The 17,823-nt window shown below is 37.4% G+C and overlaps 1 protein-coding gene across 1 annotated transcript in view; it reads left to right on the top strand.

The window, feature by feature from the left end:
- col7a1l (collagen type VII alpha 1-like) overlaps positions 1 to 17,823 on the top strand; it is a gene marked incomplete at both ends in the record, with an annotated part of 75,507 nt that overhangs the window by 23,251 nt on the left and 34,433 nt on the right. Inside the window, 34 exons of the mRNA XM_079263121.1 lie at positions 1,026 to 1,070; positions 1,197 to 1,271; positions 1,349 to 1,444; positions 1,593 to 1,619; positions 1,780 to 1,833; positions 1,993 to 2,064; positions 2,171 to 2,230; positions 2,389 to 2,424; positions 2,529 to 2,573; positions 2,739 to 2,774; positions 2,976 to 3,020; positions 4,629 to 4,700; positions 4,787 to 4,819; positions 5,437 to 5,508; positions 5,592 to 5,651; positions 5,737 to 5,772; positions 8,293 to 8,373; positions 8,730 to 8,765; positions 8,914 to 8,958; positions 9,452 to 9,523; positions 9,692 to 9,727; positions 10,031 to 10,057; positions 10,219 to 10,260; positions 10,498 to 10,560; positions 12,577 to 12,609; positions 12,709 to 12,798; positions 12,861 to 12,893; positions 16,299 to 16,364; positions 16,534 to 16,578; positions 16,681 to 16,716; positions 16,798 to 16,824; positions 16,905 to 16,976; positions 17,372 to 17,434; positions 17,735 to 17,788. Of these exons, the coding sequence (XP_079119247.1) occupies positions 1,026 to 1,070; positions 1,197 to 1,271; positions 1,349 to 1,444; positions 1,593 to 1,619; positions 1,780 to 1,833; positions 1,993 to 2,064; positions 2,171 to 2,230; positions 2,389 to 2,424; positions 2,529 to 2,573; positions 2,739 to 2,774; positions 2,976 to 3,020; positions 4,629 to 4,700; positions 4,787 to 4,819; positions 5,437 to 5,508; positions 5,592 to 5,651; positions 5,737 to 5,772; positions 8,293 to 8,373; positions 8,730 to 8,765; positions 8,914 to 8,958; positions 9,452 to 9,523; positions 9,692 to 9,727; positions 10,031 to 10,057; positions 10,219 to 10,260; positions 10,498 to 10,560; positions 12,577 to 12,609; positions 12,709 to 12,798; positions 12,861 to 12,893; positions 16,299 to 16,364; positions 16,534 to 16,578; positions 16,681 to 16,716; positions 16,798 to 16,824; positions 16,905 to 16,976; positions 17,372 to 17,434; positions 17,735 to 17,788 (1,785 nt within the window). The remainder of the gene's footprint in view (positions 1 to 1,025; positions 1,071 to 1,196; positions 1,272 to 1,348; positions 1,445 to 1,592; positions 1,620 to 1,779; positions 1,834 to 1,992; positions 2,065 to 2,170; positions 2,231 to 2,388; positions 2,425 to 2,528; positions 2,574 to 2,738; positions 2,775 to 2,975; positions 3,021 to 4,628; positions 4,701 to 4,786; positions 4,820 to 5,436; positions 5,509 to 5,591; positions 5,652 to 5,736; positions 5,773 to 8,292; positions 8,374 to 8,729; positions 8,766 to 8,913; positions 8,959 to 9,451; positions 9,524 to 9,691; positions 9,728 to 10,030; positions 10,058 to 10,218; positions 10,261 to 10,497; positions 10,561 to 12,576; positions 12,610 to 12,708; positions 12,799 to 12,860; positions 12,894 to 16,298; positions 16,365 to 16,533; positions 16,579 to 16,680; positions 16,717 to 16,797; positions 16,825 to 16,904; positions 16,977 to 17,371; positions 17,435 to 17,734; positions 17,789 to 17,823) is intronic.

The raw sequence follows: 17,823 nt of genomic DNA, 5'->3' as shown, positions 1-17,823 counted from the left end.
CTTTATATGGATGAATATGTTGGTACAGTTTGGTGATCAGACCTTTCCTTGAATTTGACCAAGGAAGTTTATTTTATCTGTCAAAATTCAAATGAAGACATTAAGTTTCATGTGTTATATGATTAATATGAAATAATCAGGAAAGAATCCAGCATGATTATCCCTCCCCTTCAATAATACCAATTGGTATTGTGTTATACATCATTAGGAAGCCTGATTAGCCACCTTTACAGCCTGGTGTAACTTGTAGGGATTGTACTTCTGTGGAAAGAGCAACACAGTTTAAATGTGTGGGTATTGCACCCACTAATGTGCCAGAATTGCCTATAATATTCTCCTATTGGTCTTCACTCTGGTCTTGAGCTTTCAGGTGTGTACCAGTCACACATTAACAGACCTAACATGGATGAGCCGGAGTTGATCCCATACCTGCACGATCTGGGATCCAACTCCATCCTCCAACCATGACAACACTCTAAACAGAGCCAGGATCATCACAGAACTCCTCTGAAAACTGGTTGGATCAACGTGGATGTGGTGTTTGTGCTAAACTGAGCAACGCAACCACGCTGGTTGATCTTCAACAACTCCTGGTTGAGGAATGGGATGCCATCCCACAGCAAAATGTTAGCAGGCTGGTTACCAGTATGAGGAGGAGGTCCAAAGCTGTTGTGGCTGAGTGTGGATATTCCACATGCCACTGAGGTCTCTGACAGTGTAAAATAGAGTACAAACAATCAAAATGGGATATTTTTACTTATTTATTGTGGGATAGCGCAATTATCAAATCAATCAATAAACTGAAAGCCAGAGTGAACACCAACCAGTGTGGCAGATGGGACTGAATAGAAAACTGAGGGACATCGTTATGGTTACGCAGGGTGATGCTGTTAATAAAAAACAGGCTTTAGAAAGGCTTTATAAAAACATACTATTTGGTCCTTTTCATCGATATTTTCATGTCATGTGTGTCAAAATAATGAACTGGTTCATATAGTTTTATATCTATGAGATTTCTTCCACAGGGACCTCCAGGACAAACTGGTCCAAAGGGACAGAGGGGTGAAAGAGTAAGTCTCATCTATTAGAGATGACTCAGAAATCAGCTCCTGACACAGCTGTCTACCACATTTGTGTACTTTTCAGATTTACTCTCATAGCAATAAATGCCCATGTTTTCCTTTTGTTTTCATCAGGGGGAGCCTGGATATGTTATAGCTGGCACTGATGCAAATTTCGTACCTGGACGAAAAGGAGAACCTGGATCGTCTGTGAGTCATCTCGGTCTTTCAAAAGTAGAGTTTTTGGGAAGCTCAGGTATCATTCACTTATGTTGTTAATATTACAGGGCCCCCAGGGACCACCTGGTGTGCCAGGAGTCAATGGAGCTCCAGGGTTGCCCGGCCAAGCAGGACCACCAGGTCCGCCAGGAATTCCTATGAAGGTTAAATTATGATGTTTCCTCAAAACCCCATTGTTTATCTATGCTTCCTACTTTCATCTCATAATTCAGTGTGTTTAAATATAACAACAAAAGACAGTACAACATTACTCAGTCTGACGGAGCTGCTTCTGCTCCGTGTGCTTTGTAGGGAGATCCTGGAGAGCCGGGAGCCAAAGTAAGTCTGCACGCCGTCTACTTTAGAGCTGAAATGTTTGTATTTTTAACATAAATCTTGCACATCATCCTATTTTTAATACTACAGAATCAGTTATTTGGTTATAAAATATGTATTGTTTCCTATTTTATGTGATCATCTTTCCATGAATGTTTTACAGGGTTTACGAGGGAAGCAGGGCATGAAAGGAGACAAAGGAGAGTCGGGAAAAGATGTGAGCACACAATGGTTCAATTTGTAACACTAGAGCTCAGACTTTTCCTTTCAAAATAAGATAATTGCTGTTTTTAAAAGGCTTTTGTATATTTTTGTGCTTCTTTTCTCACTCGTATTCACAATCCTTTCCACACACACATAAATGCAAATATTGTAGGGTATTGCCGGGCTGCCTGGTCCCATTGGCGTTGATGGGATACCAGGATTACCAGGCCAAAAAGGAGAGAAGGTAAAACCATTAGTGACTGTTTTTCAGCTTTTTTTTTTTTTAACATTACCTGCCAGGCATTAATGTAAAACTGAACGTGTGGCCTTTGCCTTTTACATTTTTGCAGGGTGAAGAAGGAATTGGTATACAAGGCATCCAAGGTCCTCGTGGAGAGCCGGGTGAAAAGGTATGATGGTTGAACAACATAAAGCCCAGTACATTTACAAACTTGTGAGAGAAGCAGGATCTGAGATGTTGTCTGTTTTAGAGCAATAAGAACAGAATAAATATAGACACACACACACACACACATAAACTGCCGCTGTTTGATCTTTTCTTTTGCAGGGAAGTATTGGCTTTATGGGACCAGTTGGCCCAAAGGTACCAAAAACTTAATGAAACATGCTGAATGTGACCTGTTTTGATGTTGCAATAAAAAGAAAAAAGAATTGTAGAGTTATATTTGAATTCAATTTTCTTTAAAGGGTGAGCGTGGAGAGCTCGGCATCCAGGGAATTGTTGGACCCCGGGTGTGTACTTCATTGTTGCCTCCAATTAAGCGTTAGCAATGACTTTCTGCATGTTTTACCCTGCAGTGCTTAAAAGCTAATGCTGTTTCTTTATAATGATAACTGAGGCTGCACAAGCATCAGTGATGAAAGGATTCATAGCAAGTGATTCATTTTCACTTGCAGGGGAAAAAGGGATTAAAAGGGGAGCAAGGAGACAAGGTGAGTTCATCCCTCACCTTAAATAACTCTTCCCTCTTTAGCCTGAGGATAAATTATTTGCTTTTTAGTTACTTTGACAAATTAAAAAAAAATCCTTTTAATTCAACCAAACAATATTAATATAAACTGCATGAATGAGCATGTATGAGTGTGGCACTGTCTGTGGTTAATTAACAAATATGTTTTTGTTTTTCTTCATAGGGAGAGCGGGGAGAGATGGGACCACTTGGACCACAAGGTTCTCAAGTGAGTGGGAAGCCGATAAAATGTGTTTTGACTCAGTGATATATGTGTATGCATTTCAGCAACTTCTGCTCAGACAAAATAATGAAATGAAAATACTTTAATAATCCCCAAATGGAAATTCAGTATATAAACAAATAAATAAATAAATAAAAATTAAATACATAAAATTAAATTAAATAAATAATAAAATCACACTATAATAATAATAATAATAAAAATGAATAAATATAACAATAATATTATTATTATTATGATAATATAATATAATATAATATATTATTATTATTATTATTATTGTTGTTGTTGTTGTTGTTGTTGTTGTTATTATTATATAAATATAATAATAATAAATATATTAATAGAAATAAATAAAATAAAATAAATAAATAACTAGAATATGCAGTTATACACCAATAAGCCATAAAATTATGACCACCTGCCTGACCTTTTTCCTGCAGCCAAAGGACCTCTGACATTGATGAATAATCTTTAAGGGGGTCTGGTGGTGTTTCATACTGGGAAGTTTGCTAATTGATGCTTTGGTTTGGGTTTTGTTGAACTGGGCTTGCTTCCTTTAGATCAGGAGTGTGGAACTCCAGTCCTCGAGGGCCAGTATCCAGCAGGTTTTTGTTGTTTCCCTCTACCAACTCACCTGCCTCCAATCACATAGATCCAGCTGCTTCTTATCAACTGTGTGTTCATTTCAGTCAGGTGTGTTGTCTGCAGGATACCAGCCCTCGAGGACTGGAGTTTGACACATGTGCTCTAGATCAGGGAGTCCAGCTCCAGTACGAGAGGGCCTCTGTCCTGCAGGCTTTCCATGCATCCCTGCTCCAACACACCTGACTTAAATTAATCAGTCATTGTGCGGAATTTCATAAACTGCTGGATTCATTAATTGTAAGCCAGGTGTGTTGGAACAGGGATACATCAAAAACCTGCAGAACAGCAGCCTTTGAGGACCGACACCTGCTGTAAATGGAATCAGACCTCATCAGATTCATGTATAAGTGGTGAGAGATCAGGAGAACACTCCAGATGATTTGTGGATGAAATCTGAACTCTTCTGAAGTAGTTTTGTGATGTTCACCACTGTCCTGGTCCAGGATGCAGGTGGTCATGCGTCAACATTGTGTTGTGACAGAATGAGCAGTGTTACTCTGCTTGTGTATTGATCATTTGTGAAGATGATTCTTCATTACATCATTAAATGAACATCACAGCTGCTTCTACTGACTAAACATAGCCTAAAAAAACTACAACTTTCTACTTTCATGTCTTTTTGGGGCATAATTAGCATTTGACAAATGAACACATGAGAAAGGAGGTTTATTTTGAGCGCCTAACCTTGGGTTCTATCACAGATAACACAAGACTGTAAGCCAATCAATCCTCAGTAGGTATCTTTGATGATTGTAAATTTAAGCTTGCCAAGTACTTCTGAAAAAATACAGTCTTAACGAGAATCTTTTTTCTTTCCTTTTTAACAAAGTTTGTATTTCTGGCCGACAGCCTTGGAGTGAGTCATGATGGAAATGGCACAGATATAAAAACAACTTTTTTTTCTCTCTCTCGCTTTTTTAAACATGCTTACCTTGAATTTTCAAGGGACTGACAGGGCCAATGGGGCTGAAAGGAGATGAAGGTCCTAGAGGAGCCCCTGGAGATCCTGCCAAGGGAGTAAGCGGATTGTTTAAGCATGTAAAAATCCACAAATAGAAGCAGCTGTTACTCAGCCCTCTTTCTTATTTTTCCCATTACAACAGATTATTGGTCCAACGGGGAAAAAAGGTGCCAGGGTAAGTCAGCCGCTTTGGTCAAACATGTTACTATTTATTTTTCAGGTAATGTGAACAGAAATCTGTTTACTCTGTTGAGCATTTTAGCTGATTTCTTAGAGGTTTGATAAGGTTGATCATGCTGTGTTTGGTCTGTAAATATAAGCAAAAATAGACACAACCTACATTAATATAGAATCTCTAGTATAGATTGAAAATTATATAAGTTGCAAAGTTTGTTCAGGGTAGGGGGAAAAAGTTAGACAGTCCAACTGTTTGCTGCTTCACCTTATTAAATTTGGTCACAACCTCACATGCACATCTAAGTTGTTTACATATATTTGCCTTAACTGGCTGAAAATGCATCAGTCAGCCGCAGGGAGGAGATTCTCTTGAAGTTTTATTCCATGAAAACATAGTTAATTAATTGTTCAGGGTATTCTTGTGCATTCAGACTCAATCCTCTGGGCCCACTTATCAAAAACAATTAGGATTTCCCTCATTAGCTTTTGCAGTTGGCTTCTGAGTGATTGGTTGGATCGTACCTCTTTAATCTCAGTCTGCTGGGTATCGTTTAGAAGGAGGGGAAGTGTGGCCTGCTGGTCATTTACTGTATGTGCATATTTTCTGTCTGTCAGGGAGACATTGGCCCAGTTGGTCCCACAGGCCCTCAGGGCATAAAAGGACAACGAGGCGACAAAGGAGAAAAGGTTAATCATGACAAATGATGAGTTATGTGAAAACAGACCAAACAGATGCTAACTTGTTTATTGTTTAAATTTTACGTGTGCAGGGTAGTCCTGGTTTTGGGATTCCAGGACAGCAAGGACCAAAAGGGGAGAATGGTGAGAGGGTGAGTCATTTGGTTCAAAAGCAGGAAATGGTTGTTAAACATTTTTATCTACTTTGAAATAATTAATCAGTTCTATCAATCTCAGGGAAACGTTGGTTTATCTGGAAAACCAGGACCAAAGGTAAATTAAATCTGTTATTTTCCTCAGCGGCTGTACAATAAGCATGTAAACATAAATTCTGCATCAGATGTCTAACATGGTGCTGAAAAGTTTGTGAACATGAAAATAACATCAGAACATATTTTAATATTTAAAAAAAAAACATATAAAAATCATGTCATTTATCAGCAAGTGGCTAAAAGTTGCAGGTAATATGGTTAAAGTACAGTCAGGTGCTTCAGTCGGGTGTAAATTAACATGTTTCACTCAGAGAACGGAGATCTGTCAAAGCCTGACTTTCATCTGAAAGGTGTTCAACGGTACAGAAGATGCAGGTTTCTGAGAACTTTAGCAAAAGGTTGTTGATCCTCATTGGGCTAAAAAAGATAACAAAACTAGTTGGTGATAAGGCTAATAAGATACTTCATCACACTTGTGAAATGTGATGGTGGCACTATGATGCTTTGGCCTTAATTTGCAAAAAATCTGCATCAGAATGCTTTGTCATTGTTATTGGGGCAATTCTCAATTTTTACTTTCAAGGAAAATGTCAGGATATTTGTGGGTTAGCTAAATCGCAAGTGAAAGGCAGTTATGCCACAAGAAAATACCACAAAACACACAAGTTTTTTTTTTGTTTTTTTTTTTATAAAAGAATGTTTGAAGGAGCAAAGAGTGGCTATTTTGCACCAGCTGAGTGACGGTACTTTAACCCTGAATATTAGAAATATTCGTTTTGCCGTTGCTTTTCATTTAATCTCTAGTGCAGGCCTCTTCAAATGGCGGCCCAGAACCAACTTCTATGTGGCCCAGCTTATGTAAAGACCATAGACTGTATATAAAGAGATGGACGGAGTCTCCGTGACGCCACCCATAGGTTTCTGAAGAGCTGAATTGAAGCTCGGTGGGCGGTTCCTACCGTCGCCATGTTGGCAGCGTCATGCGCGTCATCTCGCCGGGACAATACAAATATGGGCAAAGAGGTGGAGCTGAGAGGGTAGCCATGAGCGTCATGGCGGATGATTGACATCGAGCGAACTCCGAGCTTTTATGTAGCTAAAAGCTAACCGAGCTAACCCCGAGATAACGGGAGCTACCCAGCTAACGGAGGTAAGCGGGCTAAAGCTAAATCACGTTGTTAACCGGCTAAAAACCGCGGTTGTTCTACTTTCTTCTGACTTGAAGCCAGAGATTGGTACCTGTCAATCAAAAGGACACACCCCTAAATTTGCCGAACTTCAAGATTAAATTACTTTTAATCTGGCGAGTTAGAAAAAAATTCACTCACCCCACAGTTGTCATGAAGGTAAACCTGACCTATAAACCCGAAAATGGATTTTTGAACCAGGTTGTAAACATGTTTATTTCTGCCATGAAGTTGGCCTTTTTAACATGGGGGTCTATGGGGATTTGCTCTGTTTTGGAGCCCCTAGTGGATGAAGGGGGAACTGCAGTTTTATGCACTTCCGCATAGGCTTCACTTTTAACTGCCGGAGGTTGCTGCTTGGCAAAGACTAAAGATATTAATCAAGAAATTTAGTCATTCCTACGCTGATTAAGTAGCCTACAATCCTACAGTTGTGCAGACCATGAATGCAACACTTGGTTGCCTAGCAACATCAACCCCAGCGCATGTTGTTGTGTTTTGAAGTTGTAGTGCTAGCAAGCATGTCACTCTCTGTCCCAAAACACAAAATTGACAACAAAAACCACAGATTTAACCCCGCCTGGACTGATAACTATTTATTCATTTTGCCGTCACATTCGAGCGCCAAACTGATGCGTTTAATATACAATGAGTGTGTGGCAGTGTTTAAAGATTATATTGTATATTGGACCTTTTTATGTAAGAAGTTAGGAGAAAAATAGTTGCTGACTGGAATTTTTATTATTTTATCTTATGCATTTGCCGTTGTCATACGGGACTGAATTAAAAATAAAAAAAATGAATGAACTACTTATTTTTCAAAATGTAAATGTGTCTGTCTTTTTTTTTTCCAATTAATGTGTTTACTTTTACTGATTTATTTTCCCTTACTTTATTTACTGGCTCTGATCATTTTCTTTAAAAAAATCTGGCCCACCTGAATATTTAATTGAGTAGCCCTGCTCTAGTGTATGCGCGTCACTAGTGTGCAAAAACCCACAAAGAACCTGCAGTCTTTGGGGTTCTGTTTGCATTTTGCAGGTGGGGGCTGCCCACTCAGACCACTTTAAACACCTCATTTCCACGCACAGCAGGCAGCTGTTTTCAGCTTAAGGGCTGCAACTGTGTGCCATTTGCTCAGCACCACACGGCAGAAAGCAAAGCGAGCAACAGGCTGATGAATATAGAGGGACTCGACTAAGGGAGAAAATATTTCCCTAATTTAAATTTATAAGTTACCTGCAACAAGAAGGGAAGTGATTGGTGAGGTTGGTGAATTTTCTTTAGCTTTTTGCTCTACTTTGCCAAGGTAACACATGCAAACTCTTTGATTATTTGTAGTATCTTCTGAGGTAGCATCTGGGTTTTAGACTTTTGTCTTTCTGTTTTTACAGGGGAAAGATGGTAGTAAAGGTGACAAGGGAAGTATTGGCATACCTGGCAATCCTGGAGAACCAGGATTAAGAGGTAAAGATGTAAGTAAATGCGGAGTGGCTGTCACAGATACCGAAAATAATGCATAATGCTGTGAAATTCTGAAATATTTTACATACTGGAGCTTTTGAAATGATCAAAATAGTCATTATTGTATCCAGTTTACATAACACAGCACAGTAATTACATAACAAAATTTCACATGTAGTCGAGGCATTAAAGACTGATTAAATGCTTCAACAAAAATCACAAAATGCTAATTATTGAAACATATGTAAATGATGTTCTAAGTTCAGCTGGAGTAAAGGAAGGCATAAAGCTCTGTCTATATATGTTTAAGTTAGTAGCTAAATATCTTGATGCTAAACCTGATGAGAGTTTTTCGCTGCATGTGTAGGGTGTGTCTGGAGCAAAAGGAGAACAAGGAATGAAGGTAAAGGTTTCAATTATGTTGATTTTTTTTTTAATTTACTTTTGGTATTATTAACAAGATCGAGATGTGAATTTTTGGAAGTCAATATAATTTAGTTATGTTCAACAATTATACATCTTAAACAATCATTTCACTTTGGATCTCACAGGGTGAACAAGGGCCAACTGGAGAGCCTGGTGGAAGAGGAATACGGGTATATACTTCAGCATTTTTCAGTTTAAATTAAGAAACAAGAAAAGAGGGGGAAAAAGCAAACATGAGAAAATGTATTTAAAGAGATATAAATGATGCAACACAGCTGAGCCAACATCAAAGCAAACAGCAAGGCCTCTGTGGCAGATTTTAATAGCCTGTGGACACATGAGAAATCAATAATATGGTAGGAAAATAATGTTTGATCACAGCAAGAAAAGATTTGCTCAACACCACCCAATTCAGTGTCATAACAAGTGATACAGTCTGTGTTCCTATTCACTTCATTTAGAGTTTTTTCTTTACCAATTTATTGACAATTACCCTCAAATTTATTAATTTAACTCTGTTTTATGTTTATTTTAATAACTTTGTCTACAAAATAAACATTTGTCTCCTGAATATCTGGTTTAAGGCATATACACGGTGGTTTTAAATTTTATTTTAATGCACGGCTGTATACTTTCTCTCATTACAATCTTATTGCTCATCAGGGCCCACTGGGGTTGCCAGGGCGACCAGGGGACCCTGGAGACAAAGGGGAACCTGGAAAGCTTGGCTTACCTGTAAGTTATATGATATGATAGCCAAGAGAAAAACAAGATAAAAACAACAATAACTCCACCTTGCTGGTGGCTGTGATTTGAAACGAGAGTGGATGTGACCTTAAACTTATTTATTCAAATTAAACTTTATTGCTTTGCACAAACTGTGACTTTTTACAATTTCTGTAGGGTACGGATGGGAATAAAGGTGACAAAGGAGAGCCGGTATGTTCGCAGACGTCACCTCTCCCTGTTTTTACCCATTCTCCTTGTTGACTGGTTTCTGACCAGTCTTCTGTGTCCATCATCCCTTCATGTTGTCACATCCTCCACATCCTCTAATAACGTCATGATTTCCATTTAGATATATTATTAATTAACTTGGCATTGTGTGTGTATGTTACCCCTCAGTGCGCTTGCAAATTTCCCTTTTGTGTTGCAAATGTGGAATGTGTTTCAGTGTGACATTTTAGATTTTAACTATGTCTTTGTCTGTGTTCTTTTGATCACCCCGCCGTTATCACAAAGGGGAAACCTGGCCCTCCGGGAACACAAGTAAACAACTCTAAATTACCTTTTTACACAATTTTTCATCAGATCAACTAGGTGTAATGGAAGCTTTTGTTGTAACCGAGCTTAGAAAGGAGAAAAAAGAAAAAAGACTAGTCGGCTCCTAATCATCTGAAATTGCGATATCTCATTGTGTGATTCACCAGATTGTTGCCGACAACAACAACATACTGGCCAGAGTGATTAAGGTAACTGGAAAAAGAACATGCAGCTTCTTTTGACACCTTCATCTTCATGATATATAGGTGTGGACGTTGTGAAAACCAATCAAATTTAACAGTTTGAACATTAAATAACTTGTTTTTGTAATCAATTAAGTGGAACATAAGTTTTAAGGGATTTGTTAAGTATTGTATTCTGGTTTCGTTTATGTTTTATACAAAGTCCCAACTTTGTTATGGTTTTTTTCCCACTCTTTTATGCAGGGTGAGCCAGGAGAGCCGGGTCAGCCTGGTTTGAGAGGAGAAACAGGTCTACCTGGTCCCAGAGTGAGTATCCTTTCTATTAGCCAAAATGACATGAATATAGAAGTAGATATTTTACAAGTCTAAAGTTGGGCTTCTAATGACATGCTGACATGCAACGAGTTTAAACTGAATCTCTGTAGTCCGTCTTTGAAACCATCCCCAAAATTCAGCAATAGTTTTTCACTTTCACAATTGTGACAGTTTGCTTCCCCGCAACCCTTAATTAGACTAAGTGATCATGAATGAATGAGTGAAACAGTTTGCTGAGTTTCTCTGATTTATGTAAGACACTACATACCACAAGATGACTGTTTTTTTTCAAGTATAAGTTAATATTTAGCATATTCTTATTAGCATTTATTTGCTCAGCATTAGTTCACAGCAGAGGTACCCAAAGACGGTCCTCAAGAGCCTCTATCCTGCAGGTTTTTGATGTATCCCTGCTCCAACACACCTGGCTTCCATTAAATGGATCCAACAGCCAGTGAAGTTCTGCACAATGACTGATTAGTTTGAGTCAGGTGTGTTGCAGAGAACCTGCAGGACAGAGGTCCTCGAGGACCTGAGCTGGACACCCCTGGTTTACAGTAACATCATATCAAAGAAGTTAGGATGCAGTTCAATTCAGTGAAAACAAACTACAAGCAAAGAAAGCCAACAGATTACAATGAACCTTCTCTTCGATTCAGTCCCAATCCTCAGCTTGCATGAGGCGAGGACGAGAGTGGAAAGGAAAAAGAAAATCCTTTTATTAGGAGGAAAAGTCTTCAGCAGAACCAAACTCAGGAATTTTCAAGTTTTGTAGAGACATCCTGAAGTAAAAGCTTTGTAAAAAAAGAAAGTTTAAACTTGAAGGTAGAGAGCTGAGAGCTGGTTTTACAGAGGTCTGATGACTGAAGGTTCTGCCTCCTATTCTCCTTTTAGAACCTCCTGGAACCTCAAGTAAAACTGCGGTGCGAGAGCAAAATACTCTGATTGGAAATAAGGAACTATAAGACCTGAATATATGGAGCTTGGTTATGAAGAGCTTTACAAAAAAAAAAAAATGGATAAAAATGTTTTTCTCAGCTAATTCATATCAGATTTCTCTTTGAAGCATTTTACATCAACTAGAAAGACTTAAAGTGCATTTTCAGGACACACCATTAGTAAGGAAATGCCAAAATCCAACCAGGAAGCAACAAGTTCATGGACTCAGTCATCTGCATCACTCAAACAAAATTCCTTTAGCAACATTATGACGATGATAAAATTTTAATAGATTTTAATAAGGATGTTTGATATTGGCTTTATCACTGATATCTGATATACTGGTATTGTCCAACACCTAATTTCCAATATCATTGTCAACCAATAGTATTGGGGTGAGATGTGCTAAACAAACAAAAACATCTGGACACCTAAACATGACATCTCTTGTATTTCTCATTTTGAGTTTGAGGAGAAATAGCTGAAGAGTTTGATATATAATATGTGCATGTTGCATAAAAGTTTTGCCATTTAAAAAGTAAAAATTTATACCCATAATTTCTGATATTGCATTTTACTGTCAGAATTGGCTGAAAATATCAGACATCTCAAGGATACCTGGTCTTAAAATGTGTTGAATAAAACATATGCTGAAATTACACTTCGTTTAGATGCTCAGTATTAGATTGATAAGTTAGGCAAGTTTATGTGTACAGCACATTTCATATGCAAGACAATTAAAAGTACTTTACATAAAATTATTAAAAGCTTTACAGTGGGGCTAAGAAGAAATTAAAAAAATGAAATAAAGAAAAAAAAACTAAAGTAGATCAAATCTATTAAATCAAATTACATTGTAAGGACATGACAGTTTTTTTGCCACGTCTTTGATCATCATTTTGGCACAGTGCTGACCTTGTTCAGACGGATCTGTTTCTGACTGATGGTTATCAGAAGTGAACAAATAGTTTTGGTCTGAATTAATTACTTGTTAGCTTTCCAAAGTTTTTTTGTGTTGACATAAAACTAAAGCCTCCATGACTGTGCTGAATGCATGTTTCTCAACAGGGTCCAGATGGGAAGCCTGGATTACCGGGACCATCTCCGGTTGGTGTGAACAGAATTTGTCACTTTTTTATCAATGATACATTATGTTTTTAAACAATTTTTATTTATATTGCGTAACCATATACCTTGCAGAGTGGCTCTGGAAGAGTTGGACTTGACGGCACACCAGGAAAACCAGGAATGATGGTTGAACCCACACACACTACATCTGGTGTTTACATCGTGAGTGTGTTGAGTATATCTGAATGTATGTTGACTCACATGATGTTTTATATTTATTGTAGGGAGAAAAGGGGCAAAAAGGAGAGTCTGCTCTGGTGAGTGCTGCAGTGTTTCATATTACATTTATTTCTAGTCACTATTTAAACAAAATAATGCACATTACATAGCAGTGTATGTGCAGATTTGAATGCCAATGAATAACTTTGCAATGTAGTATCACAAAACAAAGATCTCATAATAAGTTGTTGCAAGACGATCTGTAGGCAAAGGAAGAATAAGACCAATTGCATATTTAGGGTGGAAAACCAGTTTTCAACTTATTGTGACAATCAGCACACCAAAATTTGCAGCTTCCGTCTGTGCTGACTATTCATGCACATCTTAGTCACACTATTATCAGACCTAACACAGACCTAACACAGCTGACCTCTGAAAATTAAAAATGAAATTAGTAACAAAACACACATTTTTCGGCTCGCTTTTCATGTAAAAAGAATTTAAAATTAAGCATCGAATAAACTTTTTGTTTTTACAGTCCTTAATATTCACCATTCCACCCCAATCACATCCACTGAAATAATTTTTGTGCTGTAAGTTCCCACAATCATTCCGTATAACGATGACAGACAACGGTATGGTCTCTCACTTCATGTATGCTCTAAACTTTACGATGAGCAGTTTCAGCTCCGTCGAACTTCTTTTTTTTGTTTTTTTTGTCTTGTCCAGAATTTAAGCAAGCAGAATGATTTTCTGGATTCTGTGTTCTGCTGGGCAAATTTACTTTGCGTAGGGAAGCATTATAGATATTACGCTCCCCATGATATTCAGGATTCTCATTTTATTTTTCTATTTATTTTGCATAATTACTTGTATTATAACGTTTGTATTGCTGGACCGGAGTGGAGAGGATAGAAGAGGGACAGAAAGAGAGTCGAGAAGAAGAGAAAACAGAAAAACACCTCGTAGAGAGAAAAAGAGAGAGAGAAAAGAGAAAGGAAAAAAAGCTCCGTCAAACTTCAAGCCAACATTGGCTCCTCTGCAAGCTGCAGTAACTCTGATTTTAATCCATTCATGTTCAGCAAGTGTGTGTGTGTGTGTGTGTGTTTGTATGTGTGTGTTTAATCCATTTTAGAGAAAATGTGATTAATCTAATTGAATTTTAAAATTGGATGATCATCCTTCCATTTTCTGCCACTTATTCAGGTCTAGACTGTGCAAATGTGATTTAATAATTCATAAGGGGCTGTTCTTATAAACAAGTGCCAAGTAGAGAAAAAAATATATAATGATATATGACATCTGTGATGGACTGGTGACCTGTCCAGGGTGTACCCTGCCTCCCACCCAATGATTACTGGGATAGGCTCCAGCTTCCCACAACCCCTAATTGGACTAAGCTGTAAAGAAAACGAATAAATGAATATAATGACATAATTGCAAATAATAATAATCTCATGGGTTTTCCAACATGTTTTGGTTATTGTGAACATGGAACAGGGATGAAAACACATTATGTTTTGTGTATAAATGGTTTACATGGTCTCAAACTGAACATGTGAAGCTGAAGGGTTTTAGAGTATAAAATTATGTGTCTGTAATTTAATTAAAAATGTAATGTGCTTGGAGATGTTTTGATTTTAAAATGCCTATTTGGTATTTAATCAAATACCCTCAATTGAACTAAGCGATTCAGAATTAGGAATTATAAAATTGTACTTATTTTGATACATTTCTGTGTGTTCAAAGTCTCAAAACCGACGTGTGTCAGAGTGAAACTAAACCACTGTGTTGACAGAAATGACTTCAGACTTCCGGGACAGAATTGTAACACGGCAGCACTGAACGTGCCCACAGCACAGGGGTTATCTGAGGTGTCAAATAAAAGATGATAAAAAGCAACAATTCTTTCATGTCTGGCCAACCTACCGATCAGTGTTCAGGAACAAAGTTTATTGGTCAAATAAGCTGATGGGAAACATAAAAATTCTCTGCAGATATGACACAATCTGAAACTATAAGTGCAGTTCTTTACTTGACAGCAATTCCTCATGACATGCAGCGAAACAGGAGATTAAACATCCCCTCATCATTCCTGCAGGTCAACCTGGGGGTGGGAACGTTATGACAACTCTATAACAAGCTGAGAGACTTCTGAGATAAAGAGAAAGAGAGCTGCAGGAAAACACAATAATCCTTAGAGACTACTTTTTCCAGAGTGTTCAGGTTCTCTGGCTGGAGTAAAGGTTTATATTAGAACAAGACACCAGCCTGAGGCATAACCCCAGAAAACCAAGTGCTTTAAGGAAGACATTAAAGGTGGAGTATGTAAGATTTTCAGTATTTAAAAAAAAATTAACTAATAAAATAACTACAATCATAATTAGAAAGTTTTTTGAACATGTAGGTTCCAGTTTGTCCATATTTGATGTGTTATTAAATTACAAGTTTAATTAATGACAAATGACAAAAAGCACTTTTTTTTACTGGTAGGCAAACATTTAAGAAGGGTCTTTGTCATTATTTAAACTTGTAATTTAATAACACATCAAATATGGACAGACTGGAACCTACGTGTTTTAAAAAAAGCTATCTAATTATGATTGTAGTTATTTTTTTAGATTTTTTTTTTTTTTTAAATATTGAAAATCTTACATACTCCACCTTTAAGAGAGTCCTTATGTGATATAACCGTAGTCTGGACTAGAAAAAACTGCACACAGAGGCTCAAAGTTCAGCTTGTTGAACTTTAAAATGCCGGCATAAGGAAGCTGAAAAACATGTGATACTAATGCTGACATAAATTATGTTACATCCAGCAGTTTTAGTCAAGTCTCAGCTGTCAGGCAGATGAGTTCTGGGATACTTTAGTATTCATAAGAGTATATAGTTTATTCAGCAGTTTTTTGGTGTCCAGATGCTGTGGTTGCAAAATAAGCCCAAATATTCAGAGCTCCTCTGTGTGACTAACAGTTTGAAGTAGCTGTTTGTGATGATATGCTGCGTTTGGCTTTGACCAGTCACTGAGCAGACTAAACATCCCCATGTTGGCCTCATCCATTCAAAGCACACTAATCCTAAAGCTTTTGGAGTTGTGCTGCCATTTTTTCCCCCTCAATAATAATTATTAATTATGTTGATGTGTAAAACTTTAGATTTGAAAGAGGGTCTTTTAAACATGATTCCAGATCAGTCATGAACGTGGTTAAATTTGTGGTTCAGGCGCTGTTTATTGAACTCCAACAAAAAGAACTAAAAAAATTTTAAACAGGTTTTTTTTTTATTTTTTTAATTATTTTTTTGTATTTTATTTTGGTTGTGTTTTGTTTTTTTTTTTTTTTGAAAGTCTGAGTAAAACTTATGAAAGGTTTTAGAATCATTTCTTTCTTTTTTGCTGCAGGTTGTCCTTTATTTATTTTTTGCTGCAATTGATGCATCTGCACTAGATAAATACTGTATGCTTGCAACAATTGTGTGTTTGATATGTCTGTGTGTGTAAACAGAGAGGAGAGAAAGGAGACAAAGGTGGGATTGGAATTGTTGGGATTCCTGGCTTACCTGGAACGCCGGTGGGTATGACTCTGATTGTAACTTTTCTTCCTTAATAAGTTTTTAACCTCTTAGTAACTACTGACATCAGCATGTTTGCCAGTAAAAGAAAATATATTGTAGGTTTTGGTTCTTTTACATTCATTTTATTCTCGTGAAAACAACATCAGTGATGCTTCTTCTTTGCAGGGGAGAGCTGGCGTCGACGGGAAGAGAGGCATGCCGGGAAGAGATGTAATGAATGCCACATGCATTTCTGATACGCAACATATCGTGACTTCTTGTGGATTTTCTTTTAAAAAATTGTTAAAATTACAAAACGTTTTCTTTTTACAGGGTGACAAAGGTGCCAAAGGAGATGACGGAAAAAAGGTCCTTAAAAGATCCGATACCAACTAAAACATTTCAGAAGTTATCTTTTATTTAACATGCTAACTTTTATCCAAACTTAAGGGGGACAAAGGTGATGCCGGTGCAAATGTAAGTACTTTTAAATGGAAAGTAATGTTTCATCTCTTCATAATTTAGGTGGTAACTAAGTGTTATTTATTACTTTACAGGGCAAAGATGGAAGTAAGGGAGAACAAGGACCTCCAGGATTACCTGGTAGGCAAGTGCTTGTCACTCCTGAGGTAAAAAAAAACAAAAAAACAAAAACTTGTCTGTTTGTTAATTTGATTTTTTTCGAACATTTTATGTCAGTTTTTGCCAAAAGTTTATAGTCATGTTTTGACCTGCAGTTCTGCATGTAATAAAGTTGGGACTGTGTGAACTATAAAAAAACAGAATGCTAAAATTTGCTAATATGCTAAATCCTTTACTGAGTTCAGCAGTGTAGAGCAATCATAATAAATATGTTACATGCTAGCATACTGTATGTAAGTTTTTTGGGAAAGAAAGTGTTTATTATTATTCATAGCTTGACATATTTCTGCTCAGTGTTTATGCAGAAAAAAAGCATCAAACTGTTCAACTTCGCTCTAAATGGATGCCTAGCCTTACCTATTTCTACCAAATCTGTTCTTAGGGCGCCACAATTGATGAAGTCCGAGAAGCATTTCCAATCCCAATGGGTCCTCCAGGAGCTCCTGTGAGTCTAATATTTATACACAGCCTATTTCTGCATCCGGTACCAATAGCACATAAATATTTGCATGCCATTTCTGCTGTTGCGTAGTGTAGTTTGCATGGAAACTGAGTGATGACTGCAGCGCTTTGCTTGCAAATGGATGCTATACATCTCGTTAGATGTCATGCATTAGAGATGCATGTTCAAATGCCCTGCTCCTATGTTTCTGTGTGTTCAGGGTTACCCAGGAAGTAAGGTAAGAGGATAATGCTGCTTATATTGAAGTTAAGATTAAGATAAAACATGACGTGGGTTTTATAGTTTGTCTTTTTTATGCAGGGTGACAAAGGCGAAAGAGGCCTGAGAGGGGAGAAGGTAGTGATTGATCAGAGTTATACATTTTTAAAGCA

Source organism: Telmatherina bonti (assembly GCF_933228915.1).
Source record: "Telmatherina bonti genome assembly, chromosome: 23".
Taxonomy (NCBI): Eukaryota; Metazoa; Chordata; class Actinopteri; order Atheriniformes; family Telmatherinidae; genus Telmatherina; species Telmatherina bonti.
The sequence above is the reverse complement of the archived record's forward strand: the minus strand, read 5'-3'. Positions and strand labels throughout refer to the sequence as shown.